At 37.6% G+C, this 21,705-nt stretch overlaps 1 protein-coding gene across 1 annotated transcript in view; it reads right to left on the reverse strand.

The window, feature by feature from the left end:
• The window catches only part of PRKN (parkin RBR E3 ubiquitin protein ligase), a 796,707-nt gene that overhangs the window by 278,623 nt on the left and 496,379 nt on the right, over nucleotides 1-21,705 (reverse strand). Inside the window, exon 7 of the mRNA XM_086626845.1 lies at nucleotides 17,770-17,906. Coding sequence (XP_086482971.1) covers nucleotides 17,770-17,906 — 137 coding nt within the window. The remainder of the gene's footprint in view (nucleotides 1-17,769; nucleotides 17,907-21,705) is intronic.

Genomic DNA, 21,705 nt, shown 5'->3' on the forward strand with positions numbered 1-21,705 from the left:
CTAATACAGTTAGATTTAGCTGATACAGATAAATTATGTACATATTTTAATGTAAAAATGTAATGTAAAGCTAAATAAAGAAGTACTTGTGCATTCGAATTGCATTCTCCTCCCAAAATAAAATTTTTATCGTGATGAAGTTAGATGACATACACATATGAAACTGGATAGACAGAGATCAGGAACGTCAATCTAAAGTAACCTTAGTCCTTTCAGTTCATTTTATAAATACTCAAAGCAGCAGGACAACAAGTTGAATCAGGACTACTATTTGCAAGTGGAAATCATGACATTCTGCTTGGATTTGCCCAAATTTCTGGGTGTAAGTCTATGTCTACATGCTGCCAGATCAGCAGTTTGTAAGTGGGTGGCTGAAGCAAGCCAAGATTTCAGTGTTATCTCTTCCAGGTTTTTCCGGTGCATTATTATACACTTTCTGGCTGCAAACAATAACATACTGTATATGTCATATTGTTAGTACTATGCCTTAATTTCAGATGCAAAACTGCCTCTCAAAATAGAGCAAAGAGTGAATTAAAAAAGAATGTCATCAGACCGGAACTGTGAGGAACCAGAAAAGACAGAGGACCATATTTTCAGGTTCCTTGGATATATCACAACATATGGTCTAGAGAACATTTTATATTTACAACCTCCCCAAAATACAGAATTGTCATTCATAAGAAGACTTCTGCGCTTTGGAATTCTGAGGATCCAAATTTCATCTCATTTTGTCTTTATTGCTGGCACAAATCCACATTTTCCAATAGTACCTAAGATAAGACATTTAATTTATCTAAGAAATAGGCTTTGTTTTCTGGTCTCTAATTAGACAGCCAAGAAACTCCCTACATACACATGGGCCCACCAAACCCAAAGTTTTCAAATTTGGGAGTGTCGTGTTACTGGGCTGAATTCATTATAAAGAATTTCAGTGTTATGATTAAAACCAAACACTTTTCCCCATCCTAGGTACTTTCCAATTTCAAGATTCAAATGGCTACCCTTTTAAATTTTGAGGAAGAAGGATTTTAAACCATGAATAACTTTAGCTTAAGTTCTGAAATACCATGATCCACACTGAGCTCCCATTAGTTTCTCTGGGAGTTTTGCAGCAAAATTTCCCATTTTAAAATATGCAACTCCAGTAATTGCAGGATAATAAGTATCACATTAGAACATCATTCTAAAAGTATTATAAAGATTTCTAGTAAAAAGAAGCTGTGACTCTCAGTTGCAATTTAATGTTGATTTCAAATATTTAACCTATGAGATAATATGAATCACATGGTACTTTTAATTACCATAATTAACACAGTAATCGTCTTTGAGAAAACATGTTGGTCTCATACCAGTCCTGATTTCTGGAATAGCAAAAGTATGAGTACAATTTTCCTTATGTTGCATATAATATCACTTCAATTATCCTACTTTCCTGTCAATCTGTACAAAGTGATTATCAACAGCTTTTGGCTGCTTTGCAAGAGGCAGAGAGAGTGACCTCAGCACACACATAGCAGCCACAGGAGGATCACAGTAAAGTTAGGAAACTCTCCCAGCACAAGATGAGCAGGAGCTGTCCTGAATTTTGTGGTCATAATCTGTTGAACAACATCCCTTATAAGACTTGTAAGGCATCTGGAGAACAAGCCCAGCATGGAGCTGGCCCATACTAGAGAAATACCATTCCCTTCCCAAATTTTAGTTACTGTCCGGGCTCCAGTATGGCTAAAATGAAAGCATAGGTTAAATCATCTTAGATTTTCTCTAAGTTTGGACTTTGCTATTTGCACTAAATCACAGTGTTGCGCTGCCTCAGTCCGTAGTTATAGATCGTGAGATCTGTCCACTGTGTCATATATTTTCTCAGTTCTGCAAATGCTGTGAATGCCTACTATTTTGTAAACAAAAGTAGAATAATATAGATGAATTGGAAGGTTGTTTTGTTGTGGTTTTTGGTTTGTTTTTTTTTTTTACCATTAGCAACCTGGATTTTATATGTCCAACATTTAAATGTCAAATCTATTACAGAATGCAGCATAACTGAGACTTAGAATTAAAAGCAGTGGAACAAACAGAGAAAACATTTTCATGAGCTTTATCCAGTACCTGAAATACACTGTTTTGCTTTCTGTGCATTTGAATAGTCATACAATGTATGACAGGTTGAAATTACTTTTGAATACAATGTGCTTTGAAACAATGTGTTTTTCAGGTTAGGATGTATTTCCAAATATGCTGTAAAAATGCAGGGAAAATAGGTTTATTTAGAAATAATAAAGCAGTTCAGTGAATCAGTCCATCTTGATGAGATTGATGCTATCTAGCAATGAATTTGATGCATAAAAACTCCTTTATCCAGGAAATTATGCAAGTCCATACATAAACATAAGCATTAGAGTACCAACCGAGTTAATCATGTGCTGCTAATTATGCATGTTCCTGTGCACTACAGACAAGCAATATTCCTTCCATTGGTGAAGGACTGAATATAAGCAGTAGCATACCCAGAATCTTCTGAAAAGAGGAAAACAAAGGAGTGAGCTACAGATTACTTGCAATAAGGCCAATGAGTAGAACGTGAGGGAGTCCTAGCTTACCCTAGGATGAAACAGAAATGAGGACAGAATGTCATAAGAAATCTTTGCAAGAATTTCTTCCTCTCATTTGTTCTGGATGTCATCCAATTGAGCACAAGAGATTAGGCCCTTTAGGGGCAACATTTATTACAGGCATAACGTGACTGTTTTGTCCTCAGCTTTTGGATGTTGCTTCTGTGATGGGAAAAGAATGTCATGTAACATGCCCATAAATCCAGATGAAGGAGGAGATAAGGAGGCTATGACTAGTTTTCCAAATAAATTCATTACAAATTTTTTCTTGAACAAAATTCTACATTTGTTTTGATAATGAAAATATTCTGAATGCAGATAGTATTTTGCATTTCTAGAAGCAAACCTTAATTTACTTTGTAAGAAAATGCAACATCAAGAAATTGATTCTTCGCATAAATCCTCTTGACTAGATTATTATGAAAATTCTACATTTCATCAAGTAGGGTAAGTATCCCATTTGTAAATACTTGAGGTATTTTCTGTTAAAAACTATTTCTAGCTTTTTGCAAAAATAAAAACTAATTCCTCAAGTGGACTTCTGTAGCACTTAAAAATACACAGCAAATACAGAGTCACACCAAGAAAATTCAGAACAGCTTTCATGATAGTCTATCAAACGAGCCTATAAATTCTTGAATAAAGAGTGAAAAAGGCACAAATAGAGAGAAGGAAGAATGTATATTAGTAGAATAAATAACTCCCTATGGACTGACAGATATGCTGTAAAAAAAAAATTCCTTATTTTAATTCTGACAGATATATATCAGACATTCAATTCTCTTGCTAGTAACTAATTATGGTCAAAGTATGCAATTCATTATGCATACCGCTGTAAGAGAAAACTGTCACATCCCGTGCAAAGATGCTATGCAGTTTTTGACCTTATCTGTGCTCTAGCTTTTAATAACTGCTGACTAGAGTTAGCCTGATTCATTAGTGGCCTCAAAACTCCCTATCCAGACAGTGTGCCATCTACAAATATGGCTACTTGAACTTCATTTCTCATCTTCCCATTGGGAATAGAAGACAGTCAAATTAAAGCAGAATAAAGTTTGAAGCCTTTATAGAAATACTAGAACACTGGATAGAAAAGTAGACTGCTGTCCTGGTTTTAGCTGGGACAGAGTTAGCTCTTCTTTTTAGAAGCCAGAAGGGCTCCATGTTTTGGTTTTACTCAGAGGCTCGCTCTGAGAAGAATGTTGATAGCAAGCTGATGTTTGTGGTTGGAAGCAAAACTCCAAGGACTTTTCAGTGTGCCGTGTTCTGGTCGGAGCGCAGAAGCACTGTGGGATAAGGGGGGAGCACAGCCAGGACAAGGGCGTCACGATTCCCCTTGTGATTTGGGGTGGAACTTAAGATTGAGGGCCAAACAGGCCAATTAGTATTCAATATCATGCAGCGTCATGCCCAGTATAAAAGTGAGGGGCAGCCGGACAGAAGGGCTTTTGCGCTTTGGCTCTTTCGCTGCTTCTGCTCTTTTGCGCTTCTGCGCTTTTGCTCTATTGCCTTTTTTTCTCTCTCTCCCAGTACTCCCACTCTCGGAGTACTCTCTCTCTCTCTGCCCCTCTCTCTTTCGGGGCCTCGTGTTCATCCGGGATTGCAGCTTTGGGACGAGACGGGCTTCACATAAGAGAGGGTGGTGAGCATCTACACTGTGTATTAAATCATCTGTATTAAATTGTTCTTATCTCAACCCACGGGTTTTCCCGTTTGTCCTTTAATTCTCTCCCTCATCCCTGGGGCTGGGGGAGGGTGAGTGAGCGACTGTGTGGGGTTTGGTTGCCGGAGCGGCCTAACCCATGACAACTGCATTTGCTAGTAACGTATTTTTGCATTCTCTTCGTTTGATATGTTGGGGTGTGTGGGGTGTTTTTTTAAAATTCTGACATTCTTTAGCAGAAAAGATCTGTAGGGAAAGTCATAAAATTCACACTACTTACCCCAGAGGCTAGAACGACTTCCTTCACAAATAAATAATTAGGCAGATTTACTAAATGCACATTATTTTCCCAAGTGACTGGAACAGCTCCAAGCGATTAAATACATAATTAGGTAGTTTTTCTAAAATGCTTATTATTTACCTGAGAGTCTCATCGCAGCCTCTCTGGTAAATACTGTCTCCCTGCTAGCAGTTATTACCAAAAACGCCTCCATAATTTCCAGCCTTCCACCAACAGCGATATAAACAGAGGATATTACTTGGGGCAATGGATCATGAAAAACAAAATCCGACTGTGCCAGCCACCTATTTAAATGACAAGCTGAGCTTCCTTTGTACCTGGCATTGCACTCTTTCATATTACAAACACAACAGAAAGCAAACAAAAGGAATTTTCAACTTTTGGTACTTTAGTTTGTCTTTTAGCTGGCCAGAAATCCTCCTGAAGGCTGTGCCTATGCATGTTTATGTGCATACGTGGCTACAGAAGAAAAGAGAAAAAATCACCAAAATCTTATTAACTGTTTTTCTACCTGGTAAGGATAATGAAGGAAACATCATGTTAGTCACAAAACAAAGAAATAAGCCCCCAAGCCCCTCACTCCATTTGACATAGGATTTTCTTTCCCTGGCAGCTGCCTTGGGCCAAGTTACCAGAGAGGACCAGCCTTAATCTGTAACTCTTCCCATTGCCTCTGTCTAGGGAACACACAGTCACAGCAGCAGACGTGCAACAGGTGAATGTGAATATTCCTGCTCACAATTCACTGGTTGGTATCTAAGCTGGGCAGAGAGAGACACGGGAAAGAAAAAGGTCAGGCATTAAGACCTAGCTGGCTCACCTATGCAGCCAAGGGACAATACCAAACGCCCTTCTCCTACTGATCACAGACAATAAAACTGACCCTCAGAAGTGACCCCTTTACATTACTCCACCTCTGGAGTCAATTTTCTTTACGCTTTTATCTGCCCAGAGGTCTCACTGCTTTGTGGTCCTCACAGAAGAGATCACGAGTGACTGGAATCTCAATTAGAAAAAAGAGGGCAGGAGGAGACAGCAAGGCAGGACAAGGTGAAGGAGAGAAAAAAGAATGCGAAAGGAGAAAAGAAGAGCAAGAGAAAAAGAGGTGGAAAAGAATCAGAAGGTGAGCCAGTAATATTTAGAGATCAGTAAAAAAGGCAGCAAAGATGGGCAGACAACAAAGGGAATGGCAGTGAAGGACAAATAGAAAATATTTTGCTTCTCAGAAAGAAGAATAAAAGGAAAAAATAAATTGTGAAAAGAAACAATGTAGAATAGATAGGCTTATTCTTAGGGGGAAAAAAAAAAGAAAAGGAACAAAGAGAGAGAAAGAAATCAGAACAACTAAGCAGGAGACTTTTACTGTGCCTCCCTTTTTCACTGTATTTCCCAGTTGTTTCATTTGTCTGTTTCTTAACACCATCAACTAAGCTGTTTGTGTTTTACACATATATAAAATGAATTCACAGTCACAACCAAGTATCTTAAACGGGGGTGAGAATTTCTTGCGAATTCTAATTTGATCTTCATACAATACAATTCTGCCCTGGATATTTTGGCCATTTCCATAAAAGTCTAAGAGTGAAAGCATTCTTGAAGGGTTGCTGAGAGTCTTGTGCAGTGTGAGCCACAAAGCTGAAGGTGGAGTAGCTGAGGTGTGCACCAAATGGCAACAACTGCACACTTTGCCAGGTCATTGATTTCATAGCAGGCACCTCATTTTTTATGAGGTTTAAAAAGAGACATCTAGGGCAAAGGGGAACAGAGAAGAGAAGAAAACTGGTACTGACAGGCAGATAGTGGGTGACTCTGTGAGCACACCAGGATGCTACTAGATGCTCTCAGTTTCAAGTATAATTGTTCGCGTAACATTCTGACCTCTGTTACAAACAAATAGATTATAGGATGCATCTTGGTGCTTCAGTCTAGGCCTGTTAAAGGCACCTAATGCATAACATTCCACGTATTATATATTCTTACGAATGTTGCTGTATTACAACTTATTATTTACTGTTGAAACTGAATACAGTTCACACTTAAAATTTTAGTGAAGGATACAACTAGCAAGGGTCCGGCAAGTTTCACTTCATGGGCATTTCAGTAATGGGAAAGTCTTACAAGAGAACCTCCTTCACCATCATTTTCAAGCTATTTAATCAATGTATAAGGAAAACATAAGTTCCACTGTCACTCCCAATTAACTGTTTCACTTCTGCCTTTTATTCTCTACCTTGGCTAGGAAATAGACTGAATCATGTGCTAGGAAAGTTCCTTTTTAGAAGGTGTCTCTGATTCTATCCAGCCATGCTACTCACCCAAACTCTGCAAATTGCAATGTTAGTCTTGTTACAGATAGTTAAAGGTCAAAACATAAAATATTGCAGTAAACATAGGGATATTAAATTGTTCTGGCAGATTCTACTGTCCTATTACTTTCATTGAAATAATGAGGCTACATTGTTTTTAAAATTGGAAAACAAAACATAAACATTTCAAAACTAGCCCAAATTTATCAAGCACCAAAGTAAAAAAACCTAACTGAAAGCCTCTGAAAAATTCCTTTACAAGACCTTATTAAACCTCACCATCTGCTTAAACACATATATTTTTTATCTTTAAAAATCTATACTTATTTCCAAATAAGACTACTCAAATCTGTATGTGCAATAGCTTGTCAGTTTAGTGTCTTCTTACTGTAATAGGCTTTAACCCTGAATCCAAACTCACTTGGACCAGCACCTCTTTCCACGGTCTTCTCCCGACTGCTTGTGTTCAGTGTCATTGCTCCATCTACCCTCTCTGTGCAATGGCAGTTCCAAGCCATCCAGCAAAAAAACCCTAACAAATCTCAGGCAGATAGATTACAATTGCAATATCCAAAGTCCAATTCTTGAAATCGGCCTAAGGTGTAAAATTCTAAGGAAAAATACTGAAGTGTGATACTTCAGCCAATGCCAAGACTGACACAGTGCAATATGCGATGTTCAGATTTCTTAAACCTTTTATTTTTTAGTTAGTGTGAAAGGATCTTGATAAAAGCACTGCAGATTACATCTCAGTGGCATACAATCAGTGCAAATGACATCATGTTGTTCCACCCTCACTTCTGATTTCCACAAAGTGCTTCAGCTACAAAGAGGTGGTTTGATTTCCATGCTTACACAATCCTTTTCTGTATTTTTAGGGAAGGAAACAAGGCTACCAACTGACAGTAGGTGACATGATGGCTTTTGTAATGTAAACATGGATTCCTCATAGACCAGAATGAGAATGCTAAGTTACTGCATACAGACCTTTCATCTATCACCAATTTCAGCCATCACTATATTGGACTGTATTTGACCTAGCTACAGAATAAAAATCTCTTCTCTAAATCATACACCTTATCGCCTCCCCCCCGCCCCTCCCCCCCCATTTCTTTCTTTTCATGAAATACATTTCTGGGGAGATATAATTTATTGAGGTGCAGTTTGAAACATGTTACTTTTTATAACTCTAACTTGCACCTACACTGTGCAATCATTTGACACATCTGCTATATCAAGAACAAATCTGATTTAAGAGTTTTAATAAGAACTTGCATCAATAAATTATAACAGATTGGTGATTAGTAGTATTATTTATATGCAATATTTTTGTACCCCTTATAATGCTGATATCTACTTCACAGGGATTAATTATTTTCATAATTTTGTCTAAAGTAGTAATATAGAAAATGTCAAAAAGAAAATTAGATTTTCACTTTCCAGACATAGAAATTTAATTAAAACTAACTCGTTGTTGAAGGGGAATGTCCTTAGCTGGTTCTGTGATGTGGTAGCAGCTCTACATGCTGCCATGTGGGAGACCAAAACTCAGAAAGTGAGTCAGGGAATATTAATCACCAGGTTTCAGAGACTAAACACATGCTGAATGTGCCACAGTTGGTCCCAGCAGGTTATTTATGGAGTATATAAGGTAACAGACAGCAATGATTTCTTGTAAAAGCTGCTGCTTGCACAGCCCACCTCATGGATGGTGCTATACTGAAAGAGACCTTCTGCTCAGATAAAAACTGATCCATTAGGAAATCTCTAATTATCCAGGCATGACAGGTCAACTTCTCCTCATGCCGCTCTAAAGGTCCAAGATAAACACCTCAAGCACATCAAAGCTGTAAAAATTAGCATCTTCTACAGCCTGTGAGACATTTTTAGGACAAACATTCAGGTGTCTCCAGTCGGTGGAAGAACAGTCCACGTGTAAACCATTGAACTACTGCCATTAAAAACTAAATTCCCAGCCTCGTCAAAATGTGAGGGAAGCTGGAGGCATTATTTTCTCATTTTACCCACCCTCTCTCTTAAGATCCTTTTTCTTTCATTCCTTGAAGAGTCATCGATACTTCTAATGCACCACCTCTCTTGCCTCTCTCTTAGTTCCTTCCCTTCATGAATCCTCTTCCCCCTATTCTCTGTGTATTATTCCTTCCTTCTATTTATCTCTATTATCCCTATCTTTCAGCCAGTCTTCCTTATTAACATTAGTGTCCATTGACTACAACTAGAGCATCAAACAAGGCTTTCAGGACTTCCAAGCACCATCCAGGGACAACTGAATTTATTTCTAGTTTGAAGTGACATTGCGGCCATGAATGAACACAACAGTTTCTCGTTCAGAAGCTGATCTCTCTTTCTTAAAAAATATGATTTCCTGGAGAAGACAGACTTCAAGGAGATACAGTCAAAATCATTGTACTTGCTATAACAGCACTTATATAAGATGAATTAGAAAATAGCTTGAATTACAAACCTATTCAGGCAGTTGAGTGTAAAGTTGACAACTCACAAGACTCTATTACTTGATTTTATTGTTCATGTAAGTGACGATTTTTCTGAATCAGATGGCAGCTTAAAAGTGACTTGTCAACCACATACCCACATCAAGTGATTATTGCAAGACGAACCAATACGGGTAGAAGCATTTTCACTCCGAATGAATGAATACCTTTCATTTCCAAAGACAAAGTCACAGGTCTCACCGCCTCCAGCTGAGACAAAAATTTACCTCCACTTCAGCCAGACATAGAAATGATGAAAGATGGATGCATTCTCCCACACTCACTTCTGCCACTGCTTCTGTATATCTGTTTTACTTTGACACTGGACATCATCTTTTATAGGACAAGAAGTCTGCTTTGAAAGTTCATTCCTAGTTGCTCTTAAAGGCAATTAATTTCTAGGCAAGATTTTTTCATTATCTCTTGTCCTTCATTATTACTAACCAGAATGAGCCTATGTGCACTGCCACCTCCATGGAACTTACAAATTAAATATATTACAACAGAAGAACTAGTAAGAGAAAAACACCTATGCACCTATGGTAAGATATTCCATGCTGAATTTAATTATGGTAAGTCAGATTTTTGTAAGGATCACATGGTATGATTCCATTGTACTTTTTCCCAGAGAAGAATGCAATGCCTACCTCAAATACACCATGGGATCAAGCTCTGCTTGTTCTACAGATTTTGAGGCTGTTTAGATACGGAATTGGCAATCTGCTGCTACGGAAACAGAGCAAAGACTTGAGGGAACAAATCTCAGACGTCACTGCTTGAACTTCAGTCAACATTGAAAATGGAAATGAAGGAGCTGTTGTGACTTCTAAGCACATCCTTTGAGCTAGCCTCGTGTGCTTGTGCTAGTAAAGAAACACAAACACTCGAAACACTGTTGGTTCATGTTTATTTTATGCCCACAGTGAGAATAGAATGCAGAAGACCATAAAAAGTTCTTAAGGAAACTGCTGCAAATTCAATTAACTCTTGAGAGTAAAAATCTGGTTTACCTATATGTTTTTAGTTCCCTTCTTTGGTTGGAATAAACTTCTAATGACTTCAATGAGGACAAGTTAGATTCACCTGCTAGATCAGGGTAGAAAGCAGTCTACCTGTATTCTCTGATAAGCTTCCAACAACTTAAAAAAATAACAGGGGAAGTAGATGATCTCTTGTCAACAAGGCTCTCTCCTCCAGGGTGCGGCACAGAGCTACGCCACTTGTTCAGAGCACATACAGTCTTATAGTAAAAAATCATTACTCATCTCAGCATAATGACCAAGAGTTTGTAGAAAGTTAAAAGAAGGGAAATCAAAGGATTCTATTTTTAAAGCACTTCAGGGGTGAAAAAGAAGCAATATGCTCATGGGAAAAGCACTGTAATGAGACTGACTGCACCTGGGTTCCAACGCAAACTCAGTCATTGATCTCTTGTGTAACCTCCACATGCTTTGTTCTCATCCCATGTTTTACCTACTCAAACGATAAGCCCAAAGGTACTAACATTGCCTCTTACTAAGAAATATATGCAACTAAGTCAATGGAGTACATTCAAGCTACTATAACGTGAATAATAAAATAGCTGTAATAGTATGAATATGAAGAAGGGAAATAATCACTAATAAATAGTTACTCTGCCCATAATACACAGGAAAGATACAGTCAGAGTTAGTGAGAAGGCTGAACATCTGAATTATTCTTATATAGGGAAACGATCAGTAGCTTGTATACTCTGCTTTTTATGAAGAACTTTTGGGGATTTACAGGAAGAAAAAGGTTTCCTCCTCTATAACGTCCTTCACTACTGCTGTCCTTGCATTCCCTCTGCAGGAGTAACCAGGTTTCCCTTGGGGACGATGGAAAGAAGCAGCATGCAATCCTTCTTTAGATTCGATAGCAGTGTTCAGCCATGGAAAATTCACAATAGAAAGAGTTCAGGAAAGAGGAAAAAAAGAGTCAGTTATTGCCAAATACTCTTCCAAAAGATGCTCATATATCCCTTTAAGAAAATGAATAAGCAACATAGTCACATATCTGCATTTTCCCTGTCATGGGCAATACTGGAAAAGAAAAATACAACTAGAACTGTCACCACAAATGCTCTGAAAACTGTAATTGCTTGTTTATTAATTCCTTAGAGTGAAAAAACCCTCTTCTAAGATGTACAATACATATAAAATAAAAAGCATTTCTCCGGCCTTCTACATCTGCTTCTGTACATTTAGATATTTCATACTAACAAGAAATTACATAAAGTTTATAGCTGTCAGGAATTTAACACCCCTTAAATATTAAACTTAAGAAGCACTTTGAAGAACTTCCTAAAGCTGCAAATGTGTGTGCTTTCATAGAATCATAGAATGCTTTGGGTTGGAAGGGACCTCAAAGATCATCTAGTTCCAACCCCCCTGCCATGGGCAGGGACACCCTCCACTACACCAGGTTGCCCAAAGCCTCATCCAACCTGGCCTTCGACACTTCCAGGGATGGGGCATCTACAACTTCTCTGTGCAACTTGTTCCAGTACGTCACCACCCTCTGACTGAAAAATTTCTTCCTTATATCTAATCTAAATCTCCCCTCTTTCAGTTTAAATCCATTGCCCCTTGTCCTATCACTACATGCCCTTGTAAAAAGTCCCTCTCCAGCTTTCCTGTAGGCCCCCTTTAAGTACTGGAAAGCTGCAATAAGATCACCCCGGAGCCTTCTCTTCTCCAGGCTGAACAGCCCCAACTCTCTCAGCCTGTCTTCATAGCAGAGGTGCTCCAGCCCAATCCCTTTTATTTTATTCCTTTAAGAATACACTGCCATTTCCTGCATTTTGTGATTTTCTAAGTTACTTTCAATATTTTGAAGCAGGGTTATTGGAGAACACAAATTTCAGAAACTGTTGGTGTATCAAGACTTCACACCAGGTAAATCTTATTTCTTGTACCAACTGGTGCACTGTTCCATTTTAGGCCCCACTAAACTATGCCTGTTTCCTCATTACGTTCTCGAGAAGGCTTTGTTCATAGATCACTGACCTTCACTATAAAATCCCTTGCAAACACACGCCTTCCTAAATTTAATAGAGATTTTGTCTATAACAGAAAAGATTCAAACACACTATTTGGAGTGATCAAATCAAATACAGTTTTCCTCCTCCCTCTGACTTGCAAACTTTGCTTAGGCTACCCATTTATTCTTCTCTTTTCTTTTTTAGTACTCTGATTTTGAAAGATGATTCAGAGATTCATTACTGCATTGACATCCTCCATAGGAGCAAAACATACCGTTATTATACAAAGAGGATGTAACGGAGATAAAAAAGTTAATCTTAATACATATGTCGCCTTAATCATTCCCCAGAAGCTTTCTTTCAATGGAATATGGCTCTTAAGGCAATTTATTATACTTTAAAGCTTTAGTCCTTTTTATTAGCAGTTTCATACACAAACTGACGGTAATTTCACTTATTTATTTATATATCTGTATGATAAAATCAGATTACTTCCAGACACAACAATGCTCTACAGTCATTAGGAGAACAGCATCTTTTATCCGGATTCCTTTAAAATACATCATGCATATGATTACTCGCAAGAAATAAACTGATGCAAAGACATTTTTGCAAAATGCCTACAGCAGTGTAAAACCTTGCCTTTCCCTGGCCTAACCAACTTTTCCTCTACCAAAGATCTGTGGAAGTTTAGTTTACCCTGGGGACCAAGATCCATAATGCTGTAATACTATTATAAAAATGAAACGGTGTTCACAGGAACAGTATGTGCTTAAATTGGGTAATACATTGTATATTTGTATACAATTCCTGCTTTGAGGTAATGCTATGAGATTCTTTGCCCTGCATAGTAACTAAAAAACCATAAATGATCTTTCATGCATATGCAAATCTATCCCTCTAAGCACCTTATTAATTATTTCAAAGATACTTGGAGGTCACCACTCATGGAAATTTCTGTGCATGAAGCCTCATTAATACAAGACACCATACAGAGAGATGGGATAGATTTTTGTTGCCGTTTAACAAGGACAGAGAGAGTATAATCTGCAATGTTTACTTTTTTATTTTAATGACCAATGAAATCCCGCCAGCTCCTATCTATAAGCCCTTGCTCTGAGCTGATACAGTGGGTTTGAATCACGGGGCTGCTGCCACACTACTCTGAACAGCTAATCCTATCAATGCACCAGTTACCATGCTCAGAGCTCTGGTCCTCAACGCTGGCTGATCTCAGCTGGAATGGTGCTGCCTGGCACTAGATTAGCAGCTAAGCACTAAGGAAGTACTGTTGTTCTTCCAAAAATCACATCAATGACACATTTTGTGTTGGAGCAAAGTAAAGCTATGGCATTATCAAGGTGATATATCATAGCTCGTCAGCTGAGATGATAGCTGCCTTCTGAACACATATTATCTACTGCTTAATTAGGCCATATAACTGAAAGCAAAGAAAAGCAAGGATATTACCACACAATACCTGAATGCAATGACAAAATGCATCTTCTGGTATATCTATGCCAGGAAGCAAGAAATTAAACCTACCTGAGAAGTACTGTTTATCTGAAATCCCTAGATACTTTCCAGCTCAAGTTATCATACACATGTGATAACACTGATCTCATCTGTCACAGTGACCCTTTGCTGTAGCAGCTGCTGTTTATTTTTATTCTTTTATGTGTGTGTGGTGCTTTCACCTCGAGATTGATCCAATAAAAGATATAAAAAACTTGCTATGTTGGTACATTCCCTTGATAAAAATCGGGAACAGTGAGTCAAATGTTAATGGAAACTGCAGGCTATGTTCATTATGTTATCTCTATTTTTGAAAAACACTAGAATGAACAGAACTAATTGGAAGTGCAAACAATTTAAACGGGCTTAATTACAAAATCAAACCCTCCTGTACAGTTCTAGGGCAATGTGTGCACATATGCCTTGAAGAAAAGGGCTAGTTTTTAAGTAAATCCATTCTTTCATAAAAATGCAAAAGTAGAAGAATTTTTAGCAAGATCAAACTCAGAACATTAGTATTTTCTGTTAAGACACCATAAATATTACTTCAGCATTAGTCTGTGATGTTTAAAATTACATGTATGAATACAGACTGTTTTGATATGTCTGTGCAACCTGGTCACCTACCATAACATACTCATTACAGTAAACAGGACTTTGTTTTGTATTTCTTTTAGAAGCAGACTCAAATTAACATTTAACCTTTCAATAAAGTTCAGGTCTAATATTTTTTGCTTTGAGTCATGCTCTGTTAGAGATAACATGTATTAAACCAACATTGCTAGAGTAAGAAAGAAAAGTCTTTTCTTGGCATGTCCCATGGTATTCATTCCTATCAAGGGGAAATAACTTTAGGCTTCACTGAGGTAATTAGAAAAAGTTGTGTCAAACAGTGCTTTATCGTCCTCACAGGTAAACACAAACTGCAAATTGCAGTTGCAAAATGAAGATTGCAAACTGTAGATTGTAAAAATGCAATCTTATACTATTCAGTAGGACTGCCATGATAAATGGAAAAGAAAATCACATGATACCATTCTGAATGTTTCTTAATTGAATTCATTGCTGATGAAAGCTGCTTGATCCATAGCTATGCAGGAGGCTAAAATCCTTTGTAGTTGAACAGTAAGAGAGAAGATCTTGGCAACTGAGGCATTCCTCTTCTTCACAGGTGTGATGCAATTCAACCTCATGACTCTCTCAAAGGACAAAAAATACTTATCTTTCCCTAACTCAAATATAACCTAATTCTAGAAATAACCAAATTTCTTGCATACCACAAAGTCAGGCTCAGGTAGCTGCAGAAATGAACCAGTGAAGTTATAACAGTACTGATTAGATTCTTCATCCTGCAAAGCAGTCTGAAAGATAATGCTTACAAATGCTTTTATTTGTACAGAACTGATAAGACGACAAAGAGAACTGGCAGAGGTAGCAATCAATTTTATGTTAGATGGAATATTATTTAAAAGCGCTGAATACTCAGACATTGTGACCGAGAACCTCTCCAACACAAAGTATGCCAGCACAGTATAATATCAATACTACTTAGAGATAATCAGGCTGGCTCTGAGCAAGCAGGTGTGCCTAGACGGCACCACACACCACTGTGCAGAGATACTAGAACATGTCCTGAAGTAGTATTTGCCTGGTCAGTCCTCATCAGCCTACGAGAAGTGTCAAAGAGCCTGACCTACGCCCTGTACTGACATAACTATACTTCTTTTCCTTCAGCATCATGATTTGGCTCTCGCTCAAGAATCTCTGTACTGCATAGCACTGCACAGCAATGCACTGTGGCATGCCTAAACTATACAATCCACTGGCACAGGGCAGCCCCTCTGCAGAAATTTTCCCAATAAATATTCTTACTAACTGGAGAACAGAGAAAAAATGTATTGCAATTGTATCATTACTATTACTACTACTACTACTACTACTTTAATGTATAGTATTTTGAAAATAATGTTTTGATTTGGGGAGTTCTGAAACTTTCAGATTAGTAATATTGTAGCATTTCCACATTTAGATGCTTTAACACTTAAAGCATAACACAGCTGAGGCTAGACTGGCAGCAATAGCTGCTTTTCCATTCCCACAGCTGAATCCTATCACACCTGAACAGTGGAAGTACACTCATCCTTTGTGCATCCTTTCGGGTGACCCTTTTTAAGGCCTTCCTCACCTCTCAAAGACTAAAATCACATCCCTGAGCATTTCAGCTCTGTCTTCTGGCCTCTTCTCCTCATCTCATCCCTACTCTGCTTCTACCACTCAATTCCCATGGTGTTCAACTCCAACACATAGAAGAGAGAAAAAGACTGACTTGCTACTGCCAGCCAGGGGTAAAAACTTCTGCACACTTCTTAGTCTCCTCTCTGAGAAAAAAAGACAGATAAAACTTCTGAACCAAATAACTGGAGTTGCAAGATATATGGAAAAATCCTAATACAAGTTATGTGCAGCATGACTAGTAATGGGTTTACAGACAGTTTACAGACAGGGCCATTAGTTTAACAAAACAGCATGACACTAGTCATGGCTGCAAGGAGGTCCACAAGAGAGGAGAAAGATGAGTTGCCTGCTGCCCCACTGGGATAACTCATTAACCTAAGGAGCTAACAGGAGAACAGGAAATAGAACTGATAAACAGGGGAAAAAGGATGGATTCATCTCAGATAGCTGATTAATTTGTGTGGGACCAGAAAATGGATTAACTTTTGGAGAAGCAAGGAGGGAGATTGAGAGTACAGACTGACCACACAGTACTACAGTAATGTCAAGGTCAACAAAAGAGCACTGGGTAAAAAGTTCCTGTTAGGTTCCTCATGACAAGTTCTCTAACACATTAAAAAGTGTCTTGTGCCATATGACATCAGTGTGTAAACTCAGTAGCAGAGTGAATTCTTGGTGGGAAGTAAACACCACATAAACAGCAGTTCTAGTGAAATGTGAACTGATGACCATTGCTAGATTGCTCCTGAAGTAACTGCAAAGAAATAGTTTTAAATGGTTCTTACTATTGTACTTTCAATATCCTCAAGGAATGACCTCGCATTACGTAAATGCCACTCTTCTCCGAAATTTTGTCGATTTTTCTCCCATTTAGTGAGAGAAATTTATTTGTCAGCCATTCAGAGAACCAAGCAAACCTTCTATGCAGCTTCTAATAGGCTGGAAAATTATTCTTATACACTGTGTGACAAACACATATGCACATATGCAAATTCAGCAACTGGAAAAATAAATTCTAATATATTTCTTCCCAGCAAAATTTTTGAGAATTTTGCAGTTCATGTGCCAGAGTAATGGAATCAATTCTTGAAGCGTATCTTTCAGATTCAGCTTTTGTTTAGTTAAGTCAAACTTTGTTTCCTACTCAGGTAAAACAGACAATCCACCATCTTCTCAGGATGATCTAAGTTTCACTCAATGAGGTGACAATTGGTAGCAATAACTTCATCAACGGGAAGACTATTTGAAATTCCTATTGCAGTCCTTTTTTCATTAGTACTTGAAGACAGGCCAAGAAAGTTAACAAGTTACTTACTGTGAAAGTGGAAACGTGGAGGTCAATGTAGTTTTTTTAACCAGAAGTGTAATGCTATCATCTGCTAGCACTTTATAAGATACTAAGGTGAAGAATGTATGCATTTGCTTTTAAAAGACATGCCCTTTGTAATCCAGTTAATTCTCCAGTCCACATGTTCAGCAAGAACATATTCAATGTTCAATAATCAAATATTTTCTCCATGAAATGAAACAATAGATATATTCAAAACTAATAGGTGATTGCAATATCTTGCCCTGAAAACGAAATCACATAAATTTTAAGAAAGAAAATCAGCTAAAACATACCCACGCAAGGGAGGGAATAGCCAAGCTCTGGGTCGTGGATGAACTGACGGTCATTCAGCATAGTCACGCAGTACAAATGGAAACAGTCTAGGCAAATGACATGGCGATGTACACACTGGAACACAAGCACAGGACTCCTGTTAAAAAGAAAACAATAAAAATGATGAACAAGGACTGGATGGAACTCCACAAAAATCTTTGTTTCGAACTTCTAATTTTATAAGAATTTTTCATTAGTAGTACACAAGATTATTAGGTACTTAAAACCAGAATTTAGCCTAGCATATTGCAGCACTTTTAAAAGGAGATGGTTTCTAACATTAATTAGATGTGAGAAAGAGGAAGTAAAGTTGAAACTTTATTGAAAACTCGAATCTAAAGCAAGAAAAATGCTTTAGTAGCAGAAATCCTTTGTATGAGGTAAGGTAAGATTATATACGGTAAAACATCAAATGGTGGTAGGCAGGATTAAATAGAAACATGACTATCTAAGAAAGTAAAATAGGACTTTGTGAAGACTACCCTGTGCCTGCCTTCAGGTTCTCAAGGCAGCCATTGGAACTTTATGTAGAGGGCATTCCCTTAGTAATAATGAGCAAAATAACTCAGCTTCTGGTCAGAGGTATGAGATTCAATTTGAAAACAAGACACCTAAAACTTCAGGGCTAATATAAATATCTACCCGCACGCTAAGCAAGAGATTTCCACTATAGTCAATACGCTCAGTGGAGACTGGAACTGATCACCCTCCAGGTATCTACATTAGGGTGAGCTGAATAATTCGCTTGGCTCCATTGTCTGTACAAACTAAATCTCCATGGACCATTACAGGAGCTCAGACACTCACTACCTACATGGAGACAAATAAATATGTGTATCCCAAGCTTGACAGGATACTGGTTGTGGAGATGCAGAGAAGAAACACTTGGAATAAGTAAGGATAAACAGTTTTATCCTGAGCCGGCCTGCTCTCAGAAACCCTTCAGTAGTGGCCACAGCAAGGAGGGGCAGTGGCCCAAAATCCTGCTCAGGACCAGTACACTGGAGGTGAAAGAAAAAATGAGTGATATAGGAAATATTACATACATGTGAAATGTGTATTCACTGCACGAACACAGTAACAAACCTAATGGGTTTGCTCTAACATAAGTTTGCTTCTGCTAATTCCTAATGGACATAACTGTCAATTCCAAAATAATGACCATGACTCCTTTGATAAAGTTATGTGCTCTGTAAGCATTACACAATACTGCTTGCTTATCTCTTCTAGAGGAATTATGAACCTCAAGTATCAAAATCAGAAAAATAGAGAGGTGTGTTAAGATGAAAAGAACAGTGAGATTCCCATTCAAATGCTGAATTACTTTACTCCTTTTATTTGTCTGTGGGAAAACGCAGGTAGAGAGGGGTTAAATGTTAAATTATTTTAATGACTAGGAAGAAAGAATTGTTTTTAAAAATAAAAGAAGGAATTCTCACACATTCACTGTACTCCAGGAGACAGGTATTAAAATACAACATCAAATACAGCAGGTCTTGTGATAAAATCATTAGAGTTAGCAATACTACTATAGCTTCTATAAATCCTGCTAGACAATGCTTCGAAAACCTACTGAAACAGTAAATCACCAAGCCCTCAATGTGGGAATACAACTGCAAAATGTAATCAATAATAATTTCAGATACTGTATATAAGCATTTAATCTTCCATGAAAATATGCTTTAGAGTTGCACATACTATAGAATTCATAGCAGTGTGTTGGTATCTCAAAAATAAAATCTCTGTGTTTTAAGGATTTTGTTGAATAAAGCAGCTTAAAAAACGAATTAAATAAAACCTCCCTATTACTAATCCTTATTAGTTGCCCACTTGCTGTTCTGGATGTAACAAATAATAATTTTAAAAAGACAGCTGTAAGGCAAAATGAGAAGCAGATCTGTATCATTTTAGCTCTGGTCTCAAAATCATTACAGAGAGCTGGAGGAGCAGTTATCTCGTCCCTGTGGTGCAAAAGTCCCCATGGCTCACCAGTCAAATGTATCTTTAAAAAAAACACCCCGAAGATTTCTTCCTGAAATGCAGATATAATAAAAGTTGCCTTTCGCTTTAATGGATATCTCTCTTTTAGGGTTAATTGCTCATTCTTATCGATTCAGTATCTGAGTATCTTTTTAGTTTCATGGGAAGCTCCCTGGATCTAAATTCACACTTCTCTGACCTTAATTTCAAAGATAAAATACATATGTGTGAGGAGAGCGCCACAAGAGAAAGCCATCAACTGCTGAGTACCTAAACAAACCCAGGCCGGAAATGAAAATGGCGTTACTAACACTTCCACCTAAACTTGTATGAAAGCAAGACTGACAGCACTTCAACATGTAAATGAACTACTACAATCAGTTACTAACGTAAATTATTTTATGATAATCAATTTTGCTTCTTAATATATTGCAACTGTTTGAAATCAAACTATATTCTCCAGAAGAGGCACAGCCATTTATGTACACATATAAGCTGCATCTTTAGGAATAATATTAATGTAAAAATGTTCTATCTTTTAACATAATCAGACTTGCAAGCAATGCATACAAACTAGATGTAAGTCTGGGTTCTGACTGTGCCACAAGTGTAGCTTTCACAGCTATTACACTGTCCACTGATTTTGCAGCCCACAGTATCTGTGTCATAAGGCTTTGAGAAAGTCAATCTGTGTGCAACACAGATTTATCCAAACTCATTTGGCATTGGAACAGTCACTGCCTTCCAATATTTGCAGATTTTGTATCAAAATAAAGCACTTTGAGTTTAAAAAAGATATAAAAGTTTTGTTCCTGAGAGCAGTAAAGAAGAAGATGTAGAGATTATGTTCATAATGCCCAAGCGAAGCTAGTAAATACTCATTTAGGATAGCCCCACGAGTTATTAATAGAAGCCTTGCTTGAACCAAATACAATTTATTTTAGAAAGGAGTATTATGAAAGTAAAAAAAAAATTGCCAGATAGTGTAACAAAGGCCCTTGCTCAATCTAACATAACAGTCTAGTAATGTAAATCTGATGTATATTTTAGAAGGTATTTCATGGGTTCCATTTACATAATGTGTTTGGCTGAATCAGAGGCTTCATGAGAATAATATATAAGAAAAATGATTCTCACAGCAAGGGATAAATTGGTCCTTTTTGTTCACCAATTAGGAATTTAACCACTTTTAAAAATTGAAAATCCAATATTACAATGCATCATAGAAAATTTCCACAGTAAGTCACTGGCTCCTGTGCTCTGATTCTTTTCATTAGAATTTTATCAGTATGCATTTACTTAAATGAAAAAGAAAGGAGGACCTAAATGTTTCTGCTTCGTGTTATTACTGTCGGATAACTGTGTGGCACAACAACAGCACGGCTGGAAGCGCTATCTGGTCTGTACGCTCCTTCCTCCTTCTTCTAACTGAGAAGCAGCAAGACAGATAATTCTCAGATAGACTACACCAGTATACTGGCTAAATAAAGATACAAAGACTTGATCTTGTTTAGATAAGAAGCCCACTGGGAAATAAATTGTTCTAGTATATCCTGAAATCTCATGATGGTTACTAATGTTCTGAGAGTGAGTGCAACTGCTAAGAATGTGAGGGGCTACTTAGCATAAGGAATTATTTGCAGACATAACAGTCGATTAAGTAATATACCTTTTAATGCCTACTGCAGAAAAATGTGGGGCAATTTGTCCCCTGCTTGGTCTTTACCTTTCATATTTTAAAAAAGCTTGACTGAGTAAAGGTTAAACAGTACACCACATATATCAGTCCGTTATTTTTTAGAAAATATGAGTAGCCACAGTCTGAAGCACTTTGGAGCAAGGAATATATCTAAGCCTGTAGAAATCCGTGAAAAACATGTTGGACAAATCTGTGAAACCCCCTCGAGGTCATTTCT

This window comes from Tauraco erythrolophus, chromosome 2, assembly GCF_009769465.1.
Source record: "Tauraco erythrolophus isolate bTauEry1 chromosome 2, bTauEry1.pri, whole genome shotgun sequence".
Taxonomy (NCBI): domain Eukaryota; kingdom Metazoa; phylum Chordata; class Aves; order Musophagiformes; family Musophagidae; genus Tauraco; species Tauraco erythrolophus.